The sequence below is a fragment of the Bactrocera tryoni genome, chromosome 2 (genome assembly GCF_016617805.1).
Source record: "Bactrocera tryoni isolate S06 chromosome 2, CSIRO_BtryS06_freeze2, whole genome shotgun sequence".
In the NCBI taxonomy this organism is placed as follows: Eukaryota; Metazoa; Arthropoda; class Insecta; order Diptera; family Tephritidae; genus Bactrocera; species Bactrocera tryoni.
The window spans coordinates 30,913,932-30,928,604 of record NC_052500.1 but is presented as its reverse complement, the minus strand read 5'-3'; the positions used below and the strand labels follow the sequence as shown (position 1 = coordinate 30,928,604).

Sequence of the window (14,673 nt, the reverse complement as noted above, 5' to 3'; positions counted from 1 at the left end):
CACACCCACTTACTTACGAGCTTACTTTTAACCAAAAACAACGACATGTGGATGTTACGAAGCAGGGTTTAGAAATGCTGAAGCAAAGAAATCCTCATGGAATATTATTTATGGACAACCTTGAAACGTTCGGCGTTATTGGATCGCCGAAACTTGGGCCTATTTTGAAGCAAAAGACAAATCGTACCATAAAAATTATATAGAAAAGACGGAGGGACACTATAAACAGTGTACAGATATCTCTGGAAGGAACTACATACTTGTATGTTGGATAAAAAGAAAAACGAATTTTGCCGAAAGTATGTGTTTTGCTATAGCTGGCCGGTGATTTTTCAATTAACCTAATACTTTGTGCTTTCTTACGACTGCTCTCACAGTGAGCTAAATCTAGCCTATTCATGTGTGTCTAACCTTTGTAATTTACATATTTTCGTCCGGACGGAGAAAGTTAAGACATACATAGTATACAAAAATATCTTAAAATAATACTCTACAATTTATTTTCTTAGCTTTCAAAATTATTTATCCAAATGACGGTTCATTACCAGCAAACGTTTTATTTAAAACCCTGTACGAAGAGGATCTATTGTAAACAGCCGAGTTCCGTTTTACGACATCAAATCAAAACATACACAAATATGCAAAATAAATCACAGAAAATAAAAAAATCTAAGCTCAGGATACTATAAACAACCTGATAGCACCAAAATCAGCGGATTTATGTATGTTTTAAGCAGTATGTACATATATGTACATACATACGTAAATTGCGGGTGGATGTGAGTGGAATTGTAAATGTGAGCAAATGAGTTAGTGTGTGAGAGAAAAGTGATTCTCTCGAAACTAGCTCTACGTAGTTCTTTTTGAATCTGCCCGCAAAGTCTGGAATATGCTACTACATTCTACTCTAGTAATCCTTAGTAAATACTCGAAATTTAAATGAGTGTTGAGTACTGCAGATAATTGAGTGAAAACTGTTTGTGAGTTTACTCCCACTCTCTCTCACGCAATCTCTCTATGCGGAAAATTTGTCTATGTAAATATTCACCAACGTTTCGTTAGAGCGCGCAAGTGACTCTCACTTCTATTTCATATTATCTCTCTTTTGCAATTTTTGCGAATGTTTTTCACCACATTTCCGATTCTTTTGTTTTCGCCGCAAAATTTTAGCGCATGTGCAGACGTGAAATTAGCTCTCTTTGTCCTTCCATCACTTATTGCCATTTTGTTAGCTTTACTATTTTGTGTGCTCTTCTGTCAAAGCTGACAGTATTTTTTTTGAAAGTTTTTCCTTCGCTACGATGACATTTGTTTTCATTTCACTGCTATTGCGTTCCTGCAGACGAACAACGGGTTTTGTTTACCTCCATGGAACGTCTGTAGTTGAAATGTGATGGAGGCACATGTCAAAAGCAGGAGAGATAGCCGAAGAAATGGTAGCAGAAATAAAAAGCCTTGAGTGGACAAATTTTTTTGATCAATGGCACATATATATGTATGTACTTATGTACTATAAATCATAAAATATACAAACTCATGTATATTATAAAACGCAAATTTTTAAACTAATGAGGGCATTAGTACTCGTAACTGTTTTTAAACCAGTATTTCATTGATCCTAGTTAATATATGTACCTAGTTGTACGGCAAGAAAATAGACATTCGGCAGACGAGTATGAGGTAGATAAAAATTAGTAACACTCACCATGTTGTCCAGTGTTCGTGATGATCACCCAAAAATCAATTGTTTTCTCTGGACCCAGCTCTTCGTAGTCCCACTTCTTTTTCACACGCACCGCGCCATTTGTTTCGACTGTCACCCACGGATTGTCATCGCGTATTTTAAAAGTTTCCTTATCGGTCTCTTTTTCCAACTGGAAGACGGATTTACCTTCGGTATCGCCATCGGCTTCGGTAAACTCGATGCGTTTAGTCGGGCGTACCGCGCGCGTTACCCGACGCTTCTCGCGATGGTGTGAATGCTCATTGATGGCATCGTGCTCCAAGTGTTGCATTATAAACGAAACCGGTTCTGGCGCTAAAAACTCTAGCAATACTTTAGCCGGTTGCTTGCTCACCAAACTGGGATAGCGTAAGTCATGCGCTTCGACCTCGATGAGCAATTCCGAGGCGTCAGGCTGATCAGCCAACATAATTTCGCCAGTTTGTGGCACAATGATGACAATATTATTTGGCGCACTTAGTCTATAAGCGATCTTATCGCCATCCGCGTCAGTGGCTTCCACCTTACCCAGTATGCTGAAGCGTTTCCAAGTGGTTGTTGTGTTGCCCTCTAAGCCGGTGCTCTTCTGACCGGCAATAGCGAATTTGTATTCGGTGGATTTGAATATAGGGTGGTTATCATTTTCGTCCAGTACAGTCACCTGAATTTTCGATATGATCTTATCGAGTTCATCTATGTCTGAGGCCTGTACCGATAAGTCATAGTGTGCTTTCGTTTCACGATCCAATGGTCGATTGGTGACCAACCACACACCAGCCTCACCATCACTATCAACCGTGATGGATTCTACATTCATAGCGCTTTCTTTCGTAGACTTACGCGTCTGCAGTGCAAACGCCTCATCATCATTGCCGTCGATGATGGTGTAACGCACCTTCTTGGGCGCACCGGTATTATTTTCAACAGCAGCATCGCCACTCAATGCCTGCATTAATGGTATGCCACGTACACGTGTGCCTGTGGGGCGATTCTCACGCACCTCCCCACTTGCATCCAGCATAGTGCCTGGGAAGCGCAACATATCGCTGCGATGCATAACAAACAACTGTAAATTATGTGTATTGGTGGCGCTAGGTGTCTCCTCGACCACAACGAGATTCACCGGGCGATTAACTAGTGGGGATATATCGGATGTAGTCATAACCACACCATCGTCGAGTACTGTAAAATATTTGGAGTAATCACCGGCAAGCATGTGATAAGCGCCAACGGATGTCGATGCCGATGAGGAAGTTTTTGTCACCGATGAGGTCGTATCGTTCACTGGCATGGTCTTGAATCGCTTAATACTAAAACCGGGATAGGTATCATGCGGCAGTACAAGGGAGTACTCACTGCCGGTTGTGCCACCGCTGCCAGCTAACATGCGCGCAGCATTTGCCGCCGAAATACCAACCGCATGCGACATGCCTTCGCCGTTGGCAGTTGCGGTCAAATGCGCTTGCGTATTGGAAATATGCATGAGCAGCGCGCTGATAATGACGGCCAACATGTAGAAGCGGGGCAATGAAGGTGGCGTATGGAAGAAATGCGACACGATATTTTTCGAGCGAGTGGACGAAATACGCGGGTTTATTCGGGGCATTGTATCGAAATCGCGTGTTGTTCGGTTATGCGAGTGCCCCCGCTGCAACTGCAGCTCGGAAGAGCAACGCGCCGCCATTGTGGCACGCGTTTTGTGTTTCTTTCGCTGTTTCGAACTTTAAGTGGCTTTTTGCACAAATTTTTGCACTGTCGATTGCACTCTTCGACTAGTTTTAGTAAGCACGGTTTTGAGTTTAATTGCTCGGTTCTAATACATTTTCAGGGAGCTGGAAAGAAAGAGAGAATATAATGAGTATTTAGTTTAGTTGTTTATATTATTGACACTTCAATGTGTTAATGTAGTGGGTTGAAAAAATTTTGATTTTCAGTTAACAAATATAACCTGTCCTAGTAAAGAAAGAGATTAAATAATTTGTATTCCTCTTATTACTTGAGCGTGACCTAATTAGTTTCATAAGTAAAATTCTTCAAGCATTTTACATCATTTTGCTAATCTGATAACTTTCTTTAATTAAGAAAATTCCTTTATCCTAATACTTAAGTAATGGAAACTTCATCGCATTTCTTCTGCCTCAGAATTACTTAAGAAAATAACCATCAATTAACTCAATATCATTGTCAATTAGCACTTGCCTTGACATTTTTCTTCACTTCTCTCTTTTACAGTTTTCCAATGCATACCATTCCATAATCAACCGCCAATTTGTGCCACAATAAATTTCAACTTGCCACACCACTAATAATTATGCTCATTGCAATTAAACAGAAATCGATTAAGCCAAAAGAAATAATGCCGACTGCGTCAGCGTGTCACAACAATTACGCCGAAATTAAAACGTCATTAGCATAGAGAGACAATGGATGTCATTAAACACAGTGTGAACTGTAGGGGGCACTTGAGTTAAAAAAAAAAATTACATACATATACATATATTATATATTCAAGTTTTTTTCGTGTTCAAATGGAATGAAATGGAAGAAAGATAAATCATCGATATTGAGGGAGTAATGGTGTAACACACAAAACTTATTTAAATAATTTTTTGAGAAAAATAAAATAGGAGAAACATTCCACCTATTGGTTAGTAAAAATTTTTTTTACTACTAAATGGCATATACATATGTAGTTTTTTATTAGACGTAATCTTTTACACAAGGTATGGCTGATCTAGAGAGAGCACACTTGGACTGCTATTTGTAGTTCTTTGTGAAGCCATAGAGCTCCTGTGTTCGGACTTATAAATTAGCACACAATTAGTAGAACACAAGAGGATACGGGAGCACCGATCCGCTTTCATTCTACTGAGCTCATCAGCTATACAATATCCAGCGATTCCGCAACCAGCATGCCTTATCACGGAGAGACTTGATGCTATTGATAACGAGGTTAGGCACTCCTTGACTAACTCTGAATTCACTATTAATGAGTTCAATGCTAATATCTGAATCACTTCTCTGAAGGAGGCTGCACTCCAGAGCAGTAAATTATCGTCTTGGAAAACACTGCAATTGCCAGGAAGTCTGAAGCTGGAGTTGAGAGAGTTCCTGATAGTAAATCCCTCCACCAACCTTCCTCCAAGCTTTGATCCATTCGTAAAGAAGCTAAGTGCAACCCTCCTCCCACACATAACCTCGCCGGCATATGGGCAGTGGAAGGAGCGACCAGAGTTTGGATTCGCCACTCCACGATCCTAGTGATCAGTTAGGAAGTCATATTGTGTCAGGTTTTCCGAGTGTTCAGGCACGTGTTCTTTTAGGAATCCAGATTCTCTGAGTCTCATAGCAACTTTCGCAGACATTCACCTTCAGAATAGGTCTACGGGCATAAATCACATAGAAAATAAATATATATACACTAAGGATTTATGATTTAAGAAAACAGGTTTTTAAATTGAAAAAAAAAACTTTGTTTTCGGTTTTTATGAACCTCGAAACAGTTCAGTTCAAAGCTACATCATTACTTACACATTTTGATTTAATAGACCATCGCCTAATGTTGACTAACCACGTCTATATTTAACTTTCGCAAAAAACACAGCAATTTACTAGACTATTGGAATTTTAACAGTAAAATTAAGGCTTCATAAAAACCTATAAATAATAGTTCAGTTAAGTTTCACTTAAAGATATAATTAAGACATAACTAGGCACTACGCTGAACCCATTAAAGATTACAACGCTAAAAATAACCAACCAAGAGCGTAGTTGAAACAACATTTAGGGATAATATTGTATATAGTTAGGTGAAAAATAATTGAAGATTTATTCTGATGATTAATCTTTAAGTCGAGAACACTTTTGGCAAACAATTTGGAGCAACTAATAAATATAATAATGATAAGTTGGTTTGAAATTTCCGTGCGATGCCAAAATTCTCAGCAGAGCGAATTTTCATTAGGAAATCTAAAAGTTTTTGAAAGGCCCCCACGGCTACCCCAAATACAATTGATTACATTTGTTGGATGTATTGCACATTTGTTCAATGTGTTTGAGAAATAGCAACGTTTTAGCTTTCAAATATTTATACCACCGACATTACTAATATGAAAACGCTCGATTTCCCGCTGGGCTTGTAAATGGCATGGCCAACAATGCAACGCCTTGTTAACAAGGTTTGAAAGTTGGAAATACATTTTCAAATTATTGACAGCATTGTAAATATTAATAAACAATTCAGTGTTTGCATTTCTTGTTTTGCTATAATTTGTTGTTACTTCAATAACATGCATGGTACAACGTATTGAAATTTATTTCATTTTCCACCGCTGCAGCGCAGTCGGCGGTCCAGGTCCAACAAATAAACGAGTATGCGCCAATAAGCGTCTGTTCCAGCAGTAATTGAGGCGCATCCCACTTGTTAAATGGCTTTTAAATGAGTTTGAACACAACGATTTGGAGCTTTTTTGTAATATATCGACGAATACCAGCTGTCTGACAGCCAGCACAGGCTACCGCTTCGGCGATATGGTGATACAGAGTTTGTAATATACACATGTACGCACGTACATATGTATATACAAGTGTTTGTCTGCTGGTATTTATGCAAATCGATTACCATTGTCTGTTTGATTTTTGCCTTCAATTGTTTCGTATGTAAATGTATGCTGTTGCGCCCATCTAAACGGTTTCACCAACAACAGCACCAAATTTTAATTGCACCCACACAATGACAAAGTGCCCATTGCCGCATCTGCTTGATATTTACACATAATTTGTAAGCCATTTTCACTCTTTTTGCTGTACCGTTAGCGTGAATAGCCATAATTTCGGTTGTAATTTGTATGTGACGTGTGGTCTTTAATTGCGGTATTTACATATACATATATATGTATGAGTTGAAATAGCTCTGTGTTCAAAAATAAAAAGCAACAACAACTAGTTGTGTTTTACATGCGCTTTATGGCATGTCCATTTAAAATAAATCAAATTTCTCTGCTGTATCATTATATATGTATATACAAGTATCCAGGCATCTATAATTGAAATTCCTCCGCTTTAAAGCGGCTAATCAGCATATCATCTGCATTATTATGTATAATTTATTCATCTAAATTATAGGTTGTAAAACTCTTCGAATTAGACACCTGCCGCTATTTTATTTATTTTTTATTTCAATTTTTAAGCACCATTTTCTAAGGCTGCATCTTGCTCTGCTGGATGCAAGACAACACTCTTAATGACATTTTACACCTGTTTGTGTAGTAAAAATCAATAAAATCAAAAGTGCAACAGAAGCGTCGAATGAGCAATATACTAATGCTTAATTTTTTATAAAATATTTAAAATGCTCCATTCCTTTAATTTAAATACTTCGCAAAGTCGCTCTGTGTTTAATTTAATGAATGTCAACATATTTATGGCTCTGGTCCCGCCAACATTGATTTATGTGCGACAAGATAAAAGATACTAATTTATTTTGAATACAAACGGCGAGACAGTGCGGCACAGCACACATACGTATTACAAATGCATACATGTACTAGCTAGGAACGGGAAGAACTCTGCTGATGCGCTTTTGCCTTTGTGCAGCTCGTTGGTCAATAAAATGCAATCAGCTTATACAAAAAGTAAATAATTCGAATTAGCAGTCAACGGATTAGACTCGAAAGCTGGAAAGCTGAAAACGGTTTATATGAAAATGTTGTTGGTGCCTTGTAACCAATAATGGCGTTTTTATTGTAATTATAAACTTTTTCAGATGCCGGCACTGATAGTTATGCAGATGCTAGGCTTAGCTAATTTGTATCACACTAACTGTGACGCTAGCTATTTAGATTTTCCTAGATTAGAGAGAGATTATTTCTGGTAGCTTTATCTAATTAGTGGCAAAGCCCGTGGCATTTACAATTTTTTAGAGTTATTTAATCAGTAATAGAAATCGATTGGAGGGTCACAAATACATAATTATAAGGTGACAAATAAATATTTTAATTTTTTTCAATATGTCGGGTAATTACATATTAACTTAAAAGAAATCTTACATATTTATAATTAAATTTTAATTAAAAAATAATTATCTGATTTTATGGTTCAAGAAACTGGTGTTAAGTAGTAGTGAAGTACCAAACACAAATATATTATTTGAATTATTTGTAAAACAAAAACAAACCAAGCTCTATGTGTTAGGGATGAGTAAAAGTTTAAGTAAAAAAAGTTACGAAAATGTTGGTATTTTTGCCAAAAATACTCCACAGAACCCTTTTCAAGGTATCGACGGGTAATAGGTACTACAGTATCACGACGATAGCAGGGACGGGCTAGTAACAGTTTGCGCCTATTGCAGTTGGTAAGTTTCTAGCTAAGGCCTGACTTTTTATAGAGGCGTTCTTTACACCACAAGAGCACAGCATACAGATGGAATATATAATTATGGTTGGGGGTACAAAACCAAAGTTTTGCATTAAGGTGTTATGCGACCCATACCGAGGATGAACCCGGTTGGGAGCCCTTAAATATCCCGGTATGGAACGGAGCTTAAGAGCCTCCGTAATAAAATGACCTTACTTGGGTAACGGTGATATGCGCTTGTCGGTTAAAAATATAGGCCAATACTACAAAAAGAACTATAATGAATTAAAGGAGGAGAATAGAACTAGTTGTTCCGAGGAGAGTGCAGCGTTTGTAACGAGCTCGAAAACAGCGAACACAAGCAAAGCTTCATGTAAATGAAAGGGCTGGCACTAACAGTTGGGCTGAAGCAAAGCCTACTTTCGGGAAGCCTACTACAACAGCGAAAGCTGTAATCGGATAGAAAGGAGTTGCCAACAGTGTAGCTGCAGTAGAGCGTCTGCAAATATTGGATAGTCGAAAAACTTTTTACGTATTTTGTCAATAGATGTCGTTGCAGTCGTATATATCCAGTGCTACCAATCCTATTGTGTCATGCCATATAGTGTTGGAAAGGTGAGGTTTTAAGTTTCATTTAATCAAAAAAATTAAATTCGGGAAAAAAGTTACAGCTGTTCAAAAATGAGTGAAAAAAATACGCTATATTTTGAAATTTTTGTATAAAACAGGGAAGAATGCCAAGCAAGCCACAAATGAAATTCGTGAAGTTCACAGAGACGATACTGTATCAGTTCGTGTAGCACAGCCCACTTCCGTTCTGGAAATCTCGATATTTCGATCTACATTGATGAAAGTTTTACACTGATGGAATAATGTCTCTAGCGGAAAAATGGCAAAAAGTGGTCGAACAAAAGTGTACATATTTGTTTATTTATTTATTAGTCTAAATATAAAAAAAAATTAAAGTTTGATTAGGAATACGAAAAGTCTTTTTCGACTACCCAATATTACTATTATGAAAATTTATAGGTTTTACAACAAGAAAAGATTAAAAAAAAATATATTTTTTGTTTAGTAAATTAACTCTTCAAATATTTCACTTTTTAATACTCATTCCCCTATATTTAATTGAAGCAAGTTCATTTCATAAAATTCTCTCACCCCTTATTTACTGAAACCACCCAGCTGTCAAGCACGTAAAAATTCAAAATTTGCACCAAACTTTATGCATTTATCATATTTTAACTAGCCAGCTGAGGGGAAAACAAAACCAAAAAAAAAATTAGTCCCACTGCAATGCTGCAACTGCCAGCGATATCAACTTTGTTGCAGAACTTTAGTTTGCAACAATACGCACATAACCAGCAAATCAGTACCGAGTCAGTGCAACCGCCCAGAAAAATGAAAAATGTCAACTGCAACTTTTCTGCCTTTGTAGTTGAGCACTCTCCAACCACGTTGCTTTGACTTTACCGCAATCGCTGCAAGTAACTTTTGTTCATTAGTGTGTACGACTGCAGTGTGCTACAATAGTATTTGTGTGCAGAAAGTGCTCAAATTACCAATCCACAAAACAACCTTTTTGCGCATATTCGATATGCTAATGCAAAAAACTACAACACTTTGATAAAAAAGCATGCTAATTGACCACACACACACTTGCCACAAAAGTTATCATAGTGAATTTTGCGCTTATTGCCAAGAGAAATGTGCATAATTTGGTGAAAAATATACGTACATATGGGAATTGTATGAGAGTGGCACTGCGAATATTAAGCCTTCTAGTCAAGTACCATATCATAGCGTATACGTCCTGGTTATTGTTGTTGGTTCTTCTATTTAGCTACTGTAGCTCACTATTATAATGTATATGATACAAATTTGCCTGATTAACCTTTCCACATATGAGTTTCCTTGAGTAAGAAACAGCTTTTTTCAACACCTTTTTTCCAGTATAAAAACTAGATTTTTATTAGTATTTTCTATTGATACAAAAATACACTATTAACAAAAAAATTCAGAGTTTTTTGGAAAAAATTATTTTAAACTCCGCCATTGCTGTGACCCCTCGGAAAAAAGAAACGGCCGGATGGCTGGATAACTCCTTACAGAATCATCTAAAGTGCAAAAATACGTGATTTTAGCTAAAATCTTAACTTAGAACTTGGAAGAAGTAAAAAAAAACTGAAAATTGGGCAAAGGAGTTTGGTATATACATACTATACATAAGTATTTTTACAAAAAATTAAAATTTCGGGACATTTTTTTTTCAAATAGTTGTAATCGTAAGAACATTTCTTCGGCAAAGACTTTAAAAATTGTAACTCAAAGACCTAAAAATTCATGACGATCGGTTGAGTTCGTGCCAACCGACTTCAAAAAACCGCTTCGAAAAAATACGTTTAAAGACGGCGCATTTAGTCTAACTGGCCTCGAGCTCTGTATCTCCGAAACTATTATTCGGATCAACTTGAAAATTTAGGGCGATATTCTAGAGGTGTTGCAGAAATAAGACGTAAAGAAATCGATTTTTCGAAATCCGTAAACTCACGTAATCTCTTAAACGTAGACACAATTTTCTTAGATTCATTATTTAGAAAGGTAGGTAGGTAGGTTTAGTGGATGCCTGATGACGCAACTAGGTCTCGCTCTTAAAAGGTTCATTGTAAAACATCGGAACTAAAATACCCTCCACTTCATTACATTCCCGCTGAACCACTTTGTGCTTCTAATGAAGTTCATCAGTGCAAAAAGTTTTATTTGTGCCACCACTTAAGAAGTTTATCGTGAAATAGGCCGTTAGATCTTTAAGAAAGTCAAGATCTTACACTATCTTTGATGAAACCTGGGTAACGCTCAGCTATCTATATAGTATATATATATAAATATTTTTTTTGTGGACAAAATCTTTGTCAGGACAAGAAGGCTTTATTTAATTGCTGCGAATCTGCTTGGGAGACAATGCACTGGTCTGGTAACCGGCAGGCGAATCTGGTATATAAGTTTAGTGAAAAGACATCGCCTACATTCGAATATCTAGTTTGAACCCATCTCTATCCCTGTTCACCACAGTGCTTTCCCACTCTTCTTTGGAAGGAAAGGCGATTAAGGTACGATTTTTTGCGAAAAAATCTCTTTTTTTCAAGATATTCCCTGGATAAGATGAGGAATAAATCAAATTCTCTGAATGTACTTGTATTTTATGACTCTATGTAATATAATGAAATTTCGTTTCACAACAAATTGCGGAAAATCCAAATTAGTATAAATAAATAAATAAAATAAAAATTATCAAAATTAAAATAATCAAATTTCTGTTTTGTCGACCAGCCTAACCTCTCAGCATTTATATTTTACAACGTGCCTGTAAGCAAAAATTAACAACTATATATATTTCCCCAGCCCTTACACGTGTATATATTATCCCTTTCATTACCCCTACCAAAGAAAGTTAGTTAGTCAAGTAGTGTTTGCGCTGTTGATAGTTTGGCAGCGTAAAAATTAATGGTTAAATGGCCAATGTGCGAGCCCTACAACGAGTCAAGGACATATGTATATATGTAGGTATTAATCGAAAAAATAATATTGCATGAATGTTCAAGTAGTGGAGTGCACACACTTTTGGCGTTGCACGCATCATGGCACACATATGTGGTGGAACGCAACATGGAGTGGAGGATTTCGGTTTTTCTGCATTGCTACATACATATTATACTAACATACATTACGGTAAAAGAGATTATTGCAATTTAGTCCCTGCAGGAAAAGTATGATTAAGTTGGATTTTTTCCTGTAGGAAATAGCTGCTAAAACTTGTAGGAACTGATAAAGATGAAGTAAAAAAGAAGAATAATAATATTAAATAAACAATAACATTGCCAAATCAAAATTTCATCTCCCATTTATGGTGGCCGTAGAAAAGAAAAACAACAATTATGTTTATTTTGGAAAAAAAAAAAATTATTGGGACAATTTTTAGAATCATATAATACAGGACATTATACTCGCTAACACCTCTCACTAGTTCTGCATTTTCCTGCTGTTAATACCGTCAACCCTTATGCCCAAACATACCAACACCAATATGAAGGCAAAATGCCCTTGAAACTACTTTTCAGTGTTTTTTCTATTTTTTTTAATTATGCATTCAATATTTTGCATTTTTTATATATGTAGTTCTAGCTTACACCAACCAAATTCTGTCGAAAATGGTCATTGCTACATGACAATTATATGCACGTCAAGGCGGGTCACCCATCAGCTGAGTTGCGTGTGGGCATGGTATGTGCACTTCAGAAGGGTGCAAGCCGCCATATGCAGATCTGAGACACTCGGCCAAGTACAATACACATATTAGTCTGTTTGTGGCGGAGGATTCAACAAGGGTGACAATTGCATTTGAAATGTCTTTCCTTCTGCCGGATCGCATGTGCGTCCCAGAAGTGCGTGATTAGACACAGCTGCTTTGCATGTGCTTGCCACACCGAATCGCAGAGTTCCTGGTAAGGGTGCTTTTACGTTGAGCCGCACTAAATTATTGCGTTGGTTCTTTTTGCGACGATAATAAGCCGGTGAGTAATTACTTTTATTATTTGATTTTAGGCGTGAAATTGACTTTTTGTGCGCTCGTGAAAGCGGCAGGGGTGCAATGGAAATAGGTCATGTTCAGAAGTGTTGCTGAAAAGTTGTTTGGAATGTCGGACAATACCAAATGGGTGAAAAAGTTATTGTACTATATACGTACATACATATGTATATGCATATAAACAACGGACTTTTTACTGCTTTTACTACACATACATATGTGTATTAGAACACATTTATTTTATGTCGCTGTAAATGCTTAAGAGACCTTGAAGTGATTTGTCGGTTGTAGTTAATTTTGAATAATTTGATTGCTAATGGTCATTTTGAATGTCGCCATATAAAAGCCAAAGTTCGATCTTTAATGTTCACTTAATTAGTTGCATTGTTATTAAACTTTTTATTCACTTTTGTGGCTTTTAATTCTTAACACCTAAGGGGCTCATTGGAAATAAAACGGCCATTAACTATGTACTCATAAAAAAGTATGTTAGTTAATCAGTAAGTTGAGCCTAATTTGTGCTCAAGTTATTCTTGAGTGTGTTAAATTGGATTTATTACCGAACATATATATACAATACAACAGATTTCTTATAAGAACTTTTATCGTTCACTTTCTAAAGCAGTTATACGCTGTAGTTAATAAATTTGCGGTGATTGCACTGTTACCTTCAACAAAAACCCGTTCGTGAAAATACCTCCTCAAATGAAAGAGTTTTCTACATAAGCACTTCATTCCGATCGTTCAGTTTGTATGGCAGCTATAAGCTATATTTGTCTGGTATTGACCGATCCGCCAAGTGAGAAGGTCTTTGGTAAGAATAGGAAGGACTATATATGTATATATATATATTTCTATACATTCTAGGGTCTCCGAAGTTTCCTTTTGGGTGTTACAAACATCGTGGCAAACTCAATACATCTTGTTCTGGGTATAATAAGGTGACGATATGTTGTTCTATAAGCGAAAGTCAGCTGAGTTAGCTCAAATTGTGCCAAATGTCACATCAAAAAATCATTAGTGTTTGGTATACGTTCAAAGAGGGTCGAGAACGCGCTGACGACGATCCACATCCAGGATGGCCATCAACATCAACTGGTGATCAACACGTCAAATAAATAAAATAATTGGTGCTTGAGAATTGACGATTAACACTCAGATATCTTACTGGCATTCTTAAAATATCGGAAAGATCAATGAAAATTAATTTGAAAGATCATTTGGGTCTAAGGAAAGTGAAAGCAGAATCCAAAATCTCAAAATTTTTTGAAAAACAGCATCGCGTTAACGTCTGTGAAACAATTCTTACCGTCAATCAGGATGTCATGAAACGTATTATTACTGGTGACGAGCCTTGGATCTATGCTTACGATCCGGAAACAGACAATCAATTGGTCGAATATCGTGGCAAAGTTGAACCCAAGACGAAAAAATGATGTAACAGCAGATCAAAATTCGAGGTTATGTTCACAGTTTTCTCGATTATCGAGATATGGTGCACTCGGAACTCCTTCCGACCGCACATACTGGCAACAAAGAATATTATTTGCGTCTTATGCGTCGTTCACTCGAATGTTTTCTTAAAACGGTGTCGTAATTATGGGCGGGTAACTCTTAATATTTGCACCACGATAATGCACCGTTGCATATTCCATTGATTCTTCGTGCGTTTTTCATCAAATTTTTAACGAATATGGTGCGTATTCGCATTATTAAGCTCGGGGAACTAGGTTTGAGGTAACTAAAGACATTAAATGCGGATTCCGGATTAACTTTATTAACAGTTTCAGGGATTAGAAAAAAAGGTTGGCATAAGTGTATTGGGACCAAAAGTGATTTTTTTATCTTATCTTATCTTACTGAAATCGACTATTCCGACAAAGAGCACCTTCTTGGTGAAAAAAAGATATATGCAAAATGTCAGATCAATTTTTCATATACATATGCATACAGGCAGGCTTGACTCTGTACATTTAAATATATACATTTTATAGGATCCACAACGTTTCTT

The 14,673-nt window shown here is 36.8% G+C and overlaps 1 protein-coding gene across 1 annotated transcript in view; it reads right to left on the bottom strand.

Moving 5' to 3' along the window:
- Window positions 1-1,691: 1,691 nt before the first annotated feature.
- The window catches only part of LOC120767748 (neural-cadherin-like), a 34,874-nt gene continuing 21,892 nt past the window's right edge, over window positions 1,692-14,673 (bottom strand). Inside the window, exon 2 of the mRNA XM_040093963.1 lies at window positions 1,692-3,555. Within this exon, the coding sequence (XP_039949897.1) occupies window positions 1,692-3,407 (1,716 nt within the window). The 5' untranslated portion in view covers window positions 3,408-3,555. The remainder of the gene's footprint in view (window positions 3,556-14,673) is intronic.